Source organism: Cydia strobilella, chromosome 26 (assembly GCF_947568885.1).
Source record: "Cydia strobilella chromosome 26, ilCydStro3.1, whole genome shotgun sequence".
NCBI lineage: Eukaryota > Metazoa > Arthropoda > Insecta > Lepidoptera > Tortricidae > Cydia > Cydia strobilella.
The window spans coordinates 1,323,274-1,339,350 of NC_086066.1; the positions used below are offsets into that span (position 1 = coordinate 1,323,274).

The 16,077-nt window shown below is 38.5% G+C and overlaps 2 protein-coding genes across 2 annotated transcripts; both read right to left on the minus strand.

The window, feature by feature from the left end:
- Positions 1-34: 34 nt before the first annotated feature.
- Positions 35-9,703, minus strand: LOC134753021 (zinc finger protein 84-like; the record flags this gene model as incomplete). The annotated part of the gene is made up of 7 exons (XM_063688782.1): positions 35-878; positions 1,521-2,140; positions 4,893-4,909; positions 7,700-7,830; positions 8,250-8,350; positions 8,782-8,786; positions 9,293-9,703. Coding segments are annotated over 7 exons (2,091 nt in total), but the record flags the coding sequence as incomplete, so codon positions are not given.
- On the minus strand, positions 9,610-15,334 carry LOC134753022 (zinc finger protein 431-like). Its single transcript, XM_063688783.1, has 2 exons — positions 15,088-15,334; positions 9,610-10,819 (listed from the first exon to the last, which is right to left on the minus strand). The coding sequence occupies exons 1-2, from the start codon at positions 15,332-15,334 to the stop codon at positions 9,843-9,845; spliced, it is 1,224 nt and encodes a 407-aa protein (XP_063544853.1). The 3' UTR covers positions 9,610-9,842.
- Between the last annotated feature and the right edge of the window lie 743 nt (positions 15,335-16,077).

A 16,077-nucleotide genomic window follows, 5' to 3' on the forward strand; every position in this document is an offset into this window, starting at 1 on the left:
TGTGTGTGTGTGTGTGTGTGTGTGCGTGTGTGTGTGTGTGTGTGTGTCATGAGATTACATATTCAATCTGTATTACAAAAATAGCTTCACTGAGGTTCCGAGCTGCTCGTCGGAATGTTTACTTTTCAGATGAATCTTTAGGTTTTTCTTATATGCAAACACATTGTTGCAGTGACGGCACTTAAATGGCTTTTCGCCTGTGTGTACCCTTTGGTGGATTCCTAAATCTGCTTTCCGTTTAGCCTTGTAATCGCAATTGTCACATTTAAACGACCTTTCATTGGTGTGTACCAACTGATGATTTCGTAAATGATCTTTCCGAGCAAACTTTAATTGACAGTGGCTGCACTGAAAAGGTTCCTCCCTTTTGTGTGTCTTCTCGTGCTGTCGTAAGTTAGTTGTATGAGAAGACATGTAATCGCAGTAGCTGCATTTGAAAGGCTTTTCACCAGTATGAATCCTTAAATGACTTTTCAGTTTAGAGTTAGTGACGCATTTGAAATCACAGTGGTTACATTTAAATGGTTTGTCACCTGTGTGTAGTTTCTTGTGACAGCGTAGATTGCCTTTGCTCTTAGTCGTGTAACTACAATGACTACAATTGTATAGCTTCATAGTCTTTTCAGGTGCTGATGTTGAGTGTATATGTTCATGTTTTGCTAAAGCAGACTTATTTGCAAATTCTTTGTTACAATGTTTACATTGATACTGAGTGAAGTTGCTTGAGGTGCTGTTAAAGATGTGTTGTGAGGGCTCGGTGGCGTGCAGCTTGTATGTGCGGCGCCCGACCCGGCAGGTGCGCCGCTCCACGTCCACCAGCATGCGCTCCAAACTGACCGAGCAAGCCCAGCCCCTGATACGAGACTCGACTCTGTTGTCTGTAACATCACATAAGGTTGCTTTAGAGTAAATTAAGCATGCAAAAATCATTTACTTAGGTAAATATTCTAGGAAACTTCTCAAATACGTTAAGAAGAAAGTGGAGGACCCGCGCGAAATCGCCTTTTAATACTAACGTAGTCCTCATTCTCCTCTCTGGATATTAGCATTATTGAAAATATTTTGACACAATTTTTTGTATATCAAGTTATCAACCACAACTATGCCCCTTTGACCACGGGTTACCCGTTGACCACGAACGCTGTAAAGAGTTCGAAACGTGGGGATGTATTATAAATTCAATATACGCGATATAATCAGTTTTCATAGTTTTATTTCATATTTAATTCCAGTTAATTTGTATGAAAATAATATGAGTGCTTGGATACTCATATTATTTTCATATGGCAAAAATACGATCCCTTTTGTTCTAAAATATTACAACACAAGTGGCAAACTAATTTTTAATTGTAAATTTTTAGCGTAACTACAACTAATGTAAAAATCTGTAACTTACCTATAGTGGAAGAGCGGTATTCTCTTAATACAAGTATTTACAATACTTAAAAAGAGATACTAGCCCAATTATCGAAACATTGTATGCTACCAAATAAATAATTTTAATTTAATTTAAAACTGACCTTGACTTGGCACCACATGAGGCCAATGTAGCGACTCCTCCTTGACTTGATCTGCATACAGGTAGTATAAGCCAGGGTTGTCTTCCTCAGTTTTCATATATATTGCCTCTTGAATTTCCTTTACATTGACAGACTCCTTTTCCCATCCCTCCTCGTTAATAGTAACCTTCTGGGCCACCTTAATACATATGCCTTGAACCTCTTCATTGACCTCTTCGACATGCGACCTCTTTTTTATATATGCATTGAAAATCTCATCCTCACATGCCTCCTTAGCCTCCTCTTTTAAAGGAACCTCCTCAATCTCTATACATATACTGTGGATCTCTTCATCTGCCTCCTCCTTTATACATAACAATTCAGTCCCATTTTTACCGCAAGTGCTGTAAATATTCTCATCCTCACGGGCCTCCCTTGCTTGCTCTCTGACATGTACCATCTCTGCCACATGACAGGTCTCATTTTCAAATTCCTCCTTAACCTCCTCTTTTATATGCACCTCATCAAGCTCAATTATTATACATTTTGATTCTAGTGACGTGTTCATGCTCCTTAACCCGTCCACGTCTAAATATTTTATACAATATGAGTACACTATAACATAATTTTTTGTATTGTTTCTTATGTAGAATGTTTAGGACTTTGGACTGGACTGGACTGAGGAATTAAAAGACAACCCCTAACTGCCGACAGGGCACCTTAGGCTGGTCCAGAAACAGACTTATTCTATTAGAAGTTTCGTGGTTTTCAAGATAATCAATCAGAAATCAGAAACATTTATTGTTCAAACTGTGTAGGTACAAGAAGTATAGCTAGGTACATTTTTTTGTGGGTATCAATCATTAAATTAAAGGAAAAATGTACACCTCCGGCTGGACTTGAACCTGCGACTATTGGAACACCGGTCCAATCGCTTCTGCCAACTGAGCCACGGAGGCCTACCAGATGTGTGCGAATTTTTCCATCCCTTCCCTCAACACCTTAAGGGTGGCATTTTTCCTTTAATTTAAAAATTTGGAGTAACGCTCGCAGAAAAATAATCAATCTCTTGTTTCTTTTTAAATATTTATTTAGATATTATTATTATTATTATTAAGCCATTTCGTTTCCCATCTCAGGTTATTTGCTTTACTGTTTATTTGTTTCATTATCATTTTTTTGGATAGGAACCCCTGTCTGGGTATAGGCCTCCTCCAGTTTTATCCAGTTTTCTCTGTCTTTTGCTTGGTTTATTTAGATATAACTGTCATTTATTAGATTAAGGTATAAATACAATAATAAGACTAATAAACTATTATTAAAATTAAGTATAAACTATGTAAATTAAAACTAATAAAATAAATAAATAAATAAAACCTACCCACCTAATTAACTCCCCTAAATCTGTCCCCTGCGGAAGGGTGTCCACAAGGCTGGCTACATTCCCACGCTGAATAGCTATGCCTATTCTTTGGCCTAGGAATGAGCCAGCCCTAGGGTCACCCGTAGCTTAAATCAGTCTTTTTTTAGGCCCTGAAAAAGATTATGAGCGTCACGACTCCACGGCCTCTACCGCGAACGCCGCAAATATGTGATTGTTTGTAAGACCAGCATATTTGCGGCGCTTTAAGGTTTAAGCCGATGCTGCTGCCCCGCCGGCTCTAGATATGGTCAAAGCAGCGGTTCCCAAAAAGGCAAGCATTTGACCGCAATCTCACCTGATGGTAAGTGCCGATGCAGTCTAGGATGGATCATGCTTACCTAAAAGATGTCTATTCACTCTCGATTTTTTTTGGTGACGGAACCCTTTTGGAAAACATAATTATTGCCCTTGAAAGCCCACTGGTTCATAGTCAGAAAAATATTGAAAACCATAAAATTTTTGAATATTATTTGGCGGTGCGCTTTCAAGTACAGAAATTTGAGTTTAACAAGAACATTTTGCCAAACATAAAATTCCAGCCAACCCATATTTAATGCAAGGCAGACCCATATTTGTAACGCTTTCAATAAGCTACTATGTCTTCAACAGAAATCTACAGTGGTTTAACTGATATACACATACACAGTGAATTTTACACTTACCTAGAGATCAAGAGACATTTGCAATGTGTTTAATAAGATCACAGCAGTATGGTTTGAATCTTACTTTTTTTAAATTAAAGATACTTTTATTTTCATGATTCTACACCTCATCCTCATTTATAATTTTATGGCTAACACTATCAGTTCCAGTTTGATTTGATCAAAACAAGAGCGTAAGATGATTAAATGAATATTTAATATAATACAGGAGTTTCTAATCAATAAATTTCATAAATTTAGTAATTTTGACATTTACGTAGACGCCATCTTTTATTAACTTTGTCCATGTTGCAAACTTGCGAAGTGCGTTCGGATACTTTCCTTGACGTAGTGATTACAAGTATAGGGAATATTACGAGAAACTGCGCAGGGGGCGCCACTACCATAATCTGAGGGTCTATCGCGAAACAAGACAATCGAAATTTCGTCATCTCCGTCATTCATGCATATTCGAGCGATAAAGAGGCAGATAGCCTAATTTTGGATTCGCGTTTCCCGATAGGTCATCTGTAAACAAACCGCCTTGATGCATCAATGTCATATTATCTCTGAAAACTTGTCAATATCCTGTTAAAGGTACAGTATGTGTATGTTACTCTATGGTTTACTACAAAAGGCTAGTGCTGCACTCTGGTGGCAGAACATTGCAGTAATATTCTCTATTGATACGTGGGATTGGCCAAGGCTTGTCTCATTTCAAACATAGGGAGTTAAAAAATTAGATTGTCTTTGTCTAACGCTAGCATCCAAAAGAAAGGGATGAGTTTAGTGTTCCTATTTTTAAGTGACAAATTTGGTTTGTCAGACTATTTAAGAAGTATAGTCTGACAAATAACTTTAGTCAGATGAAAAAGGCGCGAGATTCAAATCTTCACTGGGACGATAACCACTTTATATTATAATATTTAGCCACTTTTTTAACTGGCAGAAATGGCTTGACAGACTATAAAGCTTTAACCTAATAAAAATTTATTATGTTAAAGTTTTAAGGGCTTATTACATCCATCCTGCCGTCGGATGGTTACGACTTACAAGGGTCTTTTTCCGTTTCACTTAAGAGTTAAGATACATTTATTGAATAAGATGCGTAAAACCTTAGACATTTTCATGCTTCGAATTTGACAGGTAAACGAGATGGCGCTGTACAGTGTAATTAGGAGAAAAACCAGTTCCAATTTTGTGTCAATGTTTTAATATAGTTGGTCAAGCAAATCTTGTCAGTAGAAACAGGCGGCAAATTTAAAAAATGTAGGCGCGAAGGGATATCGCCCCATAGAAAATTTGAATTTCGCGCCTTTCTCTACTGACAAGATTTGCTTGATCAGCTACAAAAAGTCAATTAAACGCTTAAGGTAATATAGAAGTTCTTAAATAAATACAAAAAAAAAACAAATTACACACTTTATAATTATTTGCCACCTGTCTGCTATCTTTACGGCTGAAAATAAGGTAAGGCGAATGTGGGTTAGACGAAGGCACCGTAGATCACATTTTCTTCTCTTGTCCGAGATTCAAATACTCTCTGTATGATGTGTTACCTTCAAATATTCCTCGACCTATTTATTTCTATTCACTTCTCACTCTAATGGACCAGCCCCTAACTTCTATTCTTATTAAGTATGTACAGGAACACAATATCAAACTTTTATTCTTACTGCACGGCTTACTATAACTTTTTCTTTTCTATCTATTTCTATATTTAATTTCTACGTTTTTTCCTCCATTTCATCCGCTATGTTGCTTGCCATAACAGTCTGCCATCCGCCTTCCGCTCTTTTTCATTAATGTTGGTACTATGTGAATTGTGTCATGTCATTTGTTTGTCTGTGATGTCCATAATATCTGTGTGTTTGTCTGTTTGTTGTAGGTTCCCAGCCTATCCTTCCACAAGTTCAAATTTAACCGAACCTAGTCTCACAAATCAAAAGTCTACACACCTCGACATAGGCAGAATCCACCTTGCTAAACTTAACGAGTAGTCATAAATGAAAAAAAAAAATAAGGTACCTAAAGTACTTCTTACACCTACACTCTGATTAGTAGGATAGTGTCACGATGGCTGCATTTTTCTGATCATAAAACCAAGCTCGGCGGCTACTTGTGAGCGTCAGGATGGCAGATGGACCTCGGCGATGTCAACGAAATATTTATAAACATATTGTACCCGCAGTGTACAATATGTTTAATAATAACCACCATAACCATGTTGTGTGATTAATAAAAACCAGTGTACTTCTCTAAAACGAGATATTTAACAAAAAATCACCCGCCATCCTAACGTCAGAATGGCGAGTGGACCTTGTTTTAACCCTTAAATGCATAATGATGTATATATGCATCGTAAATTATATATGTTTTTTTAAATACTATGATTTTTTTCTTTATTTTTCCCTCAATCTATACAACATGACACATCTATTTCAATTTATTAAAAAGTTATACAAAAAATCATGCATTTAAGGGTTAAGCCTCTAGCTCGTTTTAGGGATAGATATACTGATTTCTAATAAAAGTTTACACAGGTACACTAAAGGTACAATATAACTGCATACTTTTAGTGCGGTATAATGCAAGTTAGTTTTATTTCATTAGTATTGCTGTTATTTTCATTTTTTTTTGACGATTATGATAGAAATTCTAATATTTTTGACATTAATGCAAACTTATAATGTAATTGTCTTTCATGAAATAAATCATCTAATCTAATCTTTCATAGGTCCACCCGCCATCCTGACGTCAGAATGGCTCGTGGACTATTTTGTTAAATACCTCGTTTTAGAGAGAAGTACACTGATTTTTATTAAAGGTACACTGAAGGTACAATATCCATACTAATATTATAAATGCGAAAGTCTGTCTGTCTGTGTGTTGCCTCTTCACGCTTAAACCGCTGAATCGATTTAGATGAAATTTGGCATAGAGATAGGTTGAGTCCCTGAGAAGGACATAGGATAGTTTTTATCCCGAAAATCATCCCTTAAGAAAGTAAAAAGCGGGGTGGAATTGAGATAATTAATAAAGTGTCTGCTAATTTGTGTGCATAATATGCTCAAATTGAATAATTGCTATGAATTTTTTTCCAGGCGCTATGCTTGCTTTAGCTGCTGTTAGTAAGTCCGCGCAGACGAAGCCGCGGGCAAAAGTTAGTATTATAAATGCGAAAGTCTGTCTGTCTGTCTTCCTGTCTGTGTGTTCCCTCTTCATGCTTAAACCGCTGAATCGATTTAGATGAAATTTGGAATAGAGATAGGTTGAGTCCTTGAGAAGGACATAGGATAGTTTTTATCCCGAAAATCACCCCTTAAGAAAGTAAAAAGCGGGGTGGAATTGAGATAATTAATGAAGTGCCTGCTAATTTGTGTGCATAATATGCTCAAAATGAATGATTGCTATGAGATTTTTTCCAGGCACTATACTTACTTTAGCTGCTGTTACTAAGTCCACGCAGACGAAGTCGCGGGCAAAAGCTAGTATGTTTATAAATATTTCGTTGAAATCGCCGAGGTCGACGCGCCATCTGACGCTCACGGTTACTTTCGACAAGTCCTATTCAAATAACGATAACTTGCGCATGCAACATGAATATAACTATCGTTTTCCAAAGGTCAATATTAAACATGGATAAAAGTGCCTACATTGCAGCAATAAAAGTTTTTAGAAAGTTGCCTGTTGAAAAAGTCTGTCGAAAGTAATTAATTTAAAACCATTAAAAACAATGGCTTCTAAGTTTTTTATTCCGTAGACTAAAATGACGTTTCATGTGTAAGACATGACATTTCTTAGTACCACATGAAATGTCATTTTAGTCTACGGAAAGTACGGAATAAAAAAACAGAATAGTATCTATAGCATGAAAGAGTTTGACAATTGTGATAATAGTGTGTGCATGTATTCATTATATTGTACATTCCCCTGCAATAATATGTTACTCTTCGAAGGCCGCAAAAATATGTGACACGCTGTTATGGCTCTACAAATAAGATCGGCGGTGTGATGGCGACTGTACGTCCGTGATGGATAAACTCACAAATTCTTTATTGTATTATTGTTAACATCTTCGTTCACAGTTATACAATTAATCTTATCTTATCTTATTTCTGAAAGCCATCAAAAACCCGGTGTATAACGATGCAGTCTTCGGCTGTCGTTCTCTTGGTCTCCAATGTCTCCGTGTTCAGGACGTCAAGCTCAAGGCTGCGGGCCTCGCTCTGTTCGTGCGAGCGCTCCCGGTGGGCGCTTTCGAGGCCTGAGGACAATACTAAGTGTTAGTATTTGCACTGGGTACTAACTTAACTTTACACTGATTAATGATTAAACTAGGTACTAATGTACCAAATTAAAAAACAACAACAATAATTATTATTATTATTATTCACAACGACGGGACTTAATCGCGTAAAATAAGTTATAAATTTACTTCCGACTTTTCGAGGACGGCCTTGACCCCGTGGTCTCGGAGAAGATCCTCCTTGCGTCTGAGGTGAGCGGCACTGGGCCCCGGCATCGGCGCGGACTCTCGTCGCGCGTAAGTGTGGTCGTGAGCGGCGTCACTAACCTGGAGGAGCGGCGGCACTAGCCTGGAGGAGCGGCGTCACTAGCCTGGAAGAGCGGCGTCACTAGCCTGGAGGAGCGGCGTCACTAGACTGGAGGAGCGGCGGCACTAACCTGGAGGAGCGGCACTGGGCCCCGGAGACGGCGCGGACTCTCGCCGCGCGTAAGTGTGGTCGTGCGCGGCGTCACTAGCCTGGAGGAGCGGCGGCACTAGCCTGGAGGAGCGGCGTCACTAGCCTATAAAACTACCATACAGGCAAGACATCGATATAGACGCATCTTAGACTCTTGACTCTCTTGCGCCAAATTGTAATTAATCGTGTAATTGTATTTAATTCAAATTTTATCACACTGAGTGACATATATATATCACTGACAAATATTTTCACATGTCTATCTTGACTGAATGTATAGTGGGAAGCAATGTATATAAATTAAGATCTTATGTTACCATATGTTCATTGTGAATAAACGGTTTCATTCATTCATTCATTCATTGAGAACGAGAGTCAACTTAATATTTATTAGCTATACTTTACTTTAATTCCTGTAATTTGCTACTATTGTTTACCGTGCTGTTCATCACCCGACCACCTGCAACTTCTAGTGTACCAGCTAGCTGGCTGCTACATATGGTAAACCTAACCTGCCCTGTCAGCAACTGATCATAGTGATATTTGAACCACTTTCAGATGTACGACATAGTTCAAATTATACCTACGTAATTTTTTTACAAATCAATTTTATAACATGACACCCTCATGTCGAGCCAATTTGGTTGAGACAGACAAGGCCAATAAATGTCAAGAAAATTATGAGACTAAAAGTAATGTCTAAATAATCCTGATGGAAAGCAGGTTTGTATATCAATACCAATATGAGACATGCATAGAACATAAGATTATAAGGATTCTTACCTTTACGCTGTCGTTCAAAATCTAGTAAACAATTCTTTGAATCCGTAGTCTTGTCATTAATATGTTTATCTTTATGGATTAGTAAACCTTTTTTGTAAGTAGTAGCATAACTACACCGATCACATTTGTAAGGCTTTTCACCGGTGTGTTTTCTTACATGACAGTTCAAAGAACCTTTTTAGCTGCTAGCATAACTACACTGGTTACATTTGTAAGGCCTGTCGCCACTGTGTTTTTTACATGACGCTTCAAATAACCTTTTTGGCTGCTAGCATAACTACACTGGTCACATTTGTAAGGCTTGTCGACAGTGTGTTTTCTTAGATGGACCTTCAAAGCACGTTTTTGGATGCTAGCATAACTACACTGGTCACATTTGTAAGGCTTGTCACCAGTGTGTGTCCTTGTATGATCCTTCAAATGACCTTTGTCGGTGCTAGCATAACTACACTGGTCACATTTGTAAGGCTTGTCTTCAGTGTGTCTCCTTACATTAATTGTCAAATTATGTTTATAGCTGCTAGCATAACTACACTGATCACATTTGAAAGGCTTGTTGCCAGTGTGATTTCTTACATGAACTATCAAATTATATTTTTTGCTGCTAGCATAACTACACTGGTCACATTTGTAAGGCTTGTCGTCAGTGTGTTTTCATAGATGGACCTTCAAAGTTTGCTTATGGCGGCTAGCATAACTACACTGGTCACATTTGTAAGGCTTTTCACCAGTGTGTTTCCTTATATGAGCATTCAAATATCTTTTGGCGATACATGCATAACTAGACTGGTCACATTTGTAAGGCTTGTCGGACAGTGTGTTTTCTTAGATGGACCTTCAAAGCACGTTTTTGGCTGCTAGCATAACTACACTGGTCACATTTGTAAGGCTTGTCGCCAGTGTGTTTACTTAGATGGACCTTCAAAGCATGTTTATTACTGCTAGCATAACTACACTGGTCACATTTGTAAGGCTTGTCGCCAGTGTGTTTACTTAGATGGACCTTCAAAACACATTTTTGGTTGCTAGCATAACTACACTGGTCACATTTGAAAGGACTGTCACCAGTGTGTGTCCTTGTATGATCTTTCAAATGACCTTTGTCGGTGCTAGCATAACTACACTGGTCACATTTGTTAGGCTTGTCTTCAGTGTGTCTCTTTACATGAGTTGTCAAATGATGTTTATAGCTGCTAGCATAACTACACTGATCACATTTGTAAGGCTTGTCGCCAGTGTGTTTTCTTACATGAACTATCAAATTATATTTGTTGCTGCTAGCATAACTACACTGGTCACATTTGTAAGGCTTGTCGTCAGTGTGTTTTCTTAGATGGACCTTCAAAGCACGTTTATGGCTGCTAGCATAACTACACTGGTCACATTTGTAAGGCTTGTCGCCAGTGTGATTTCTTAGATGAAGCTTCAAACATTTTTTATGGCTGCTAGCATAACTACACTGGTCACATTTGTAAGGCTTGTCACCAGTGTGTGTCCTTGTATGAACTTTCAAATGACTTTTGTCGGTGCTAGCATAACTACACTGGTCACATTTGTAAGGCTTGTCACCAGTGTGATTTCTTATATGACGTTGTAAATTTCCTTTTAGGGCACTAGCATAACTACACTGATCACACTTGTATGGTTTCGCATCAGTATGTTTTCTCAAATGCCTGATTAACCGTGCTTGTCTAGCTGTTGCATATTTACAGCGGGCACATTGGTATATTTTGGGTATACCACTTGGTGTCAGCCGAGGAGTTTGCTCTGCAACAAAAATGTTTTTTTTTGTTACATTAAATATGTATCACATTCTTCAAACATTAGGCTAGATGACAAATTTTCATTAATGGTAGCAATCGATCAGGTTTGTTTTTAGGATCCAATGTCTATATGGGACCCATTTGCATTCAAGCAATACAAAAGTCAGAAATGATAGTCAAAGTCTGACAGTCGTACTTCACTCGCGAAACGCTTCTAACAAAACGATAAGTGAACGTGACGTCAAGTTCACTGAGAGCCCATCTTGAATGTATGGAAAATAAGTAAAAATGCGGTTTTTTTTATGATGCAGGCAGGCAGGCGTCGGTCGGTTGTCGGTCGGTGGGGTTTTGTCGGTGAAATATTGCGTTTATGTATATAGTTGCTTACAAATAAAACCAAAATAATGACAAACAGCAAACAAATACAAATAAATATCAATGGCAACAACATAGACTATGTAGACCAATATATATATCTAGGAAAGCAACTGTCCTTTACAACAACAAACAACGAAGAAGAGGTAGAAAGGAGAGCCAACATAACCTGGAGGAAATTCTGGTCACTGCAAGAAATCCTAAAAGGCAAATACAGCTTAAACCTAAAAAAGATAGTGGCAGATACATGCCTTCTACCGAGCCTGCTCTATGGGTGCCAAACATGGACTTTTACAGATAAAATAAGAACCACCCAAAGAGCCATGGAGAGGAGCATGCTCAACATAAAAAAGATACAAAAAATAAAGAGTACATCTATAAGAGAAAAAACAAAGTTACAAGACGCACTAACTCAAGCCCTCAAATTAAAATGGCGGTGGGCAGGACACATCGCACGGTACACAGACCATAGATGGACAATATTGGCAACGAAATGGAAAGGCCCAAGTGGCAAAAGGAAAGTAGGAAAGCCATATAAACGATGGCTGGACGATATAAAAGAAACTGCAGGGAAAGACTGGCTAAACAAAGCGGAAGACAGGCAGAAATGGAGAGAATTGGAGGAGGCCTACACCCAAAGAGGGGTCCAAATTAAATAAATAGATAGTAAATAGAATACATAAACCTAACACTAACTACTAACTATAAGAAACTTACTAACCAATACGCTAAAACTTCTAATGTAAAACAATTGTAAATTGGAAATAAAAGGCTTTTTTTTTTTTTTTATTTATATAGTTGCTTTACAATCTTTTTTCTAATAAAATGTAAGGAATTGAATGGTACCCTTACTTTTTCCCTTTTTGGAAGTTAAAAAAACTGACATTTTTGAAACTTTCAGGTCCTGTATTTTTGTATTATTTCCATATATTATTTTATTATCCACATTATTGTGATAAATTGCTCATTTGCTATATATTTTACTAGATTTTGTTATAAAATTCAACATGTGTCATCATCAGGGATCGTAAACTGCTAGCGAAATCCATTGAAGTACTAGGGTTGTAACTGTCAAAAGGTCTTAACGGTACGTCAGTTATTTTTAATGAAAATCTCTTTACACACATATACATTCTCAAAATCGTTGCCTCTTGCTATAGTTCTCTAATCAAAAAACGCATTTTTAACTTACCAATTCCAGAAGTCCGTTCCGCCTTTGGGAAACGTTTCGGGGAAAGAATCCGAGTGACCACTTACAACGCTTTGCTTAAACATTGTAACCTTAAAGACTGCACCATTATAGAAGCCAAGATACTCTTATTTAAATTTTTACATTCACTTTCTTATGCAGAGACAGAAGATATTATAGCTAAAATATTTTAGTTTAGTTTTCAATATTGTATTATTTTTCTTTTGCTTACTTTCAAGTACTTCATTTAAGTTTGTTTTTTCAATACCTACTTTTTTGTGCAGTGCGAGCGCGATACAGGCATAGCCTAGTGCCGAGACCCCTGACATTCTCTGTTATGTGTTTCATTGATAATAAAATTTATTCTTATTATTCTCAATAAGGGGTAGACTCCGGTAGGAGCAAAAAGCTTTGGAAACTTAGCAAAACAACTCCAAATATTAACGGGGTGTTTACTGGCCATTACGGGGTCAAGGGAATCCTGGCCAAAATGGCACGCTGAGAACACCGATTGTCGTATGTGTGGCGAAGAGGAAGTGACAGTAGAACACCTGATGTGTGAATGTCACACCCTCGCCAGACAAAGAATGAAGGACTTTGGAACAGGCTATCTGGAACCAAAGGAATTCAAAACTCTACCCATGAGCTGCATCATCCGGCACATGGAGATGGTGGGAAAAGCTCTTGAATAGCTGATATTTTTCCTAAGGGGTAACTGCACAGAAGATCACTATGGGTCGAAGTGTATCCGCAAGGGGCCCTTAAAACCTTAAGATAAGATAAGACCAAACGGTGTTCTAGCTAGTAAGCTAGTGCGCGCGGCACCACTAGCCCCAAGACACCCAGCACTTCCGGATTGTGCAAGACCCCCGCTATACTGTAAATATATAAGTGGCTAATAGCAAATTATACATTCTCTTTTTACAATACCTAACATTTATCTGATTGTGTTCAGCTTGAGATAGTTCTGAGGTGTTTTAACTTTGTTGAATTTGACTTTTTGACAAAAAAATGCTTCCCATATAATAAGAACTTTCAGTGCTTGGAGTAGAAAGTTTTCCTGACTACCTCAAAAAGAGTTTCAAAAATATATTTTTGGTAAGATGACATTCTAATAAGCATAAAACAGCTTATGAGAATAAAAATACAATTGTGGCATTGTAGTACGAAGCGAGTGAAGATTATCAAAAAATGCTGGACAAAAAATTTAAGGTAGGATGGAATATATTTGGCGAAAACTTACAGAAGCCAAACATTTTAATATGATTGTATTTTTATTATAAAGTACAATAATTACACATTATTAAAATAAAAGAAATTCAAATATGTGCATTCGGTAAAAAGATATACCAGATTACGCATGTCCGGCATCGTGACAGTCTTTATTACACACTTTACGAGCTTGTCAGCGAGTGGCAGTGTAAACTTGTTATCAGTTTTGTTTAAAAAAATCTTTTGGGGGTTTCTTCCAAGGACTTCAGTCAGAATGGCAGAATATGATCATATACGGTAATTAGGGGACTCTATGCCGTCTCGATGTGCTACTGTGAGGAAGGCCAAAGGATATGCAACTAAATATTTATGAAATGTTTTATTTACCCGTCTTGCCAGTTCAGCAAAATCATCAATCATTGTATACTATTGGATTATGGGCTTTGGTTCCAGAGAAACAAGTTAATTCCCTTGAAATGATTTATTTCACATAAGACCGATGCACTTACAAGAAATACAAGTTTGCTCACACAAACCAAACGCATAGTAAGTGGCGCCCTCTATTGGTGGCAATATTGAAACTTAAGACTAAGTATTTGAGTGGCCAGTGTTCAATTTTCTAATTTATTCAACATATACAATTGTATGGAAAAAATTATGAGTGCATAAATAGTTATGAGCGGTAGTGTAGGCCTCTTCCAGAGTTTTCCACCTCTCTCGATCTTGGGCCTCCCCTACCCAGTTTGGTTTGCGATTTGATGGCCAGACGGATGTGTATTAAGTACTTTGCTATGATAAAAATTCTATCCATACCATATCCCATCTAACGTAAAAACTGGCCAAGTACGAGTCGGACTCGCGTTCCAAGGGTTCCGTACATTACACAACTTAAACAATGTATATTTTATGTGAAACATGAGTGAAATGTCTTTAAAAAACCCATAGGGGTCGGATCAATAACTAAGTAATTAAGTCCAACTCACGCTTGACTGCACATTTCTAATAGGTTTTCCTGTGATCTATAGGTAAAGATCTATTTTCTGTATTTTTTTCAAAACTTTAGACCCAGTAGTTTCGGAGAAAAATGGACATTTTTTGCCTATTTTCTTGAATAACTCCTAAACTGTTTATCCTAAAATTATAAAAAAAAAATATTTGATATTCTCATAATAAGCTCTTTCCTTTGATATGTAACACGATATAGTTTGAAAAAAGTTTTCCCGTGTTTAAAATTCATTTGTTTACGTTACATGTCCGTTTTCAGGTCATAAACTTACATATGTATACCAAATTTTTACTTAATTGGTCCAGCCGTTTCGGAGAAAATAGGCTGTGACAGACGGACAGACAGACAGACAGACGCACGAGTGATCCTATAAGGGTTCCGTTTTTTCCTTTTGAGGTACGGAAACCTAAAAGTTATCATATATTGTTCATGCTTAATCTTATTATGATGAAATGGACCGACAGGTTTAATCAAAGAACCCACAACTGACCTGTTGGTGCGTGGCGCACGCGCCACTCCACTATCACGGGACCGAGCACGAGCTCATCTTTGACTGCGTGGTCGGTGTACAGCTCCGCCGCTGCGGCCGCCGCGCTCACGCCGAAGGACTCGTCTTTTACACACACATCTGAGCATGAAGAGTCGGCTTTTATAGATGCACCCTCGCACCTGGGCTCGTCTTTTACACACACATCATCCAGCAAACGCTCAACTTTCACAGCCACTCCCTCGACCATGGGCTCATCTGTTGTCGCGCCAAGCGCCAAGCGCCAAGCGCGATGTAAGTTGGTAAGTGGTATCAACCAGGTTCTACTTTGTCATGTGGCAACACTGACAGATAGAATGACAGTTCTCATGGCGGGGAAAAGCACGATGGCGCCAGTAGAGAAAAAATGGAGGTACGTGCATGAGGTGTTGGACGGCGCGGGGTGTACTGAGTCGGTACACGGTGCGCCTTCACGCTCTAACGAGAGCCTGCCCAGGTGAGTGTTTATACACTTATTTATGCGTATATAATCGACATCCTAGCTACATGGGAGTGGAACAAGGGGTTAACCAACGGTCCTTGGTTAACGTAGTTTCACTAAGGTGCAGTCCAATCTCGACATTGGACTGGGAAGCCCGGGGCTTCCCTGAGTGTGTACCGGAAGCACACAGGCAGGCATGTAGTACGGTCGGTTATGAGTTGGAGTATAAGGGCCGGATCTAGGGGGCAGGCATATGGAGGATCCCGTGGGGGCACCGCCCCCACGTCCAGGTGGTGTGCAGGACACCAGGGTACTAGACGGTAGTACCTAGTCTGGAGGCGAACCGAATCGTACGGGAGAGTCACTCTGGATAGGCCAGTAGACTGCACTCTCATATTGATACAGATGTGCGATGCCAACTCGGAAGTAAATGTACTTGTACATGTAACAGTGTGGTCGTAGGTCGGCCCCTTCTCCTACTCTCATGTAGCATGGTGTTATGTGTATTCATG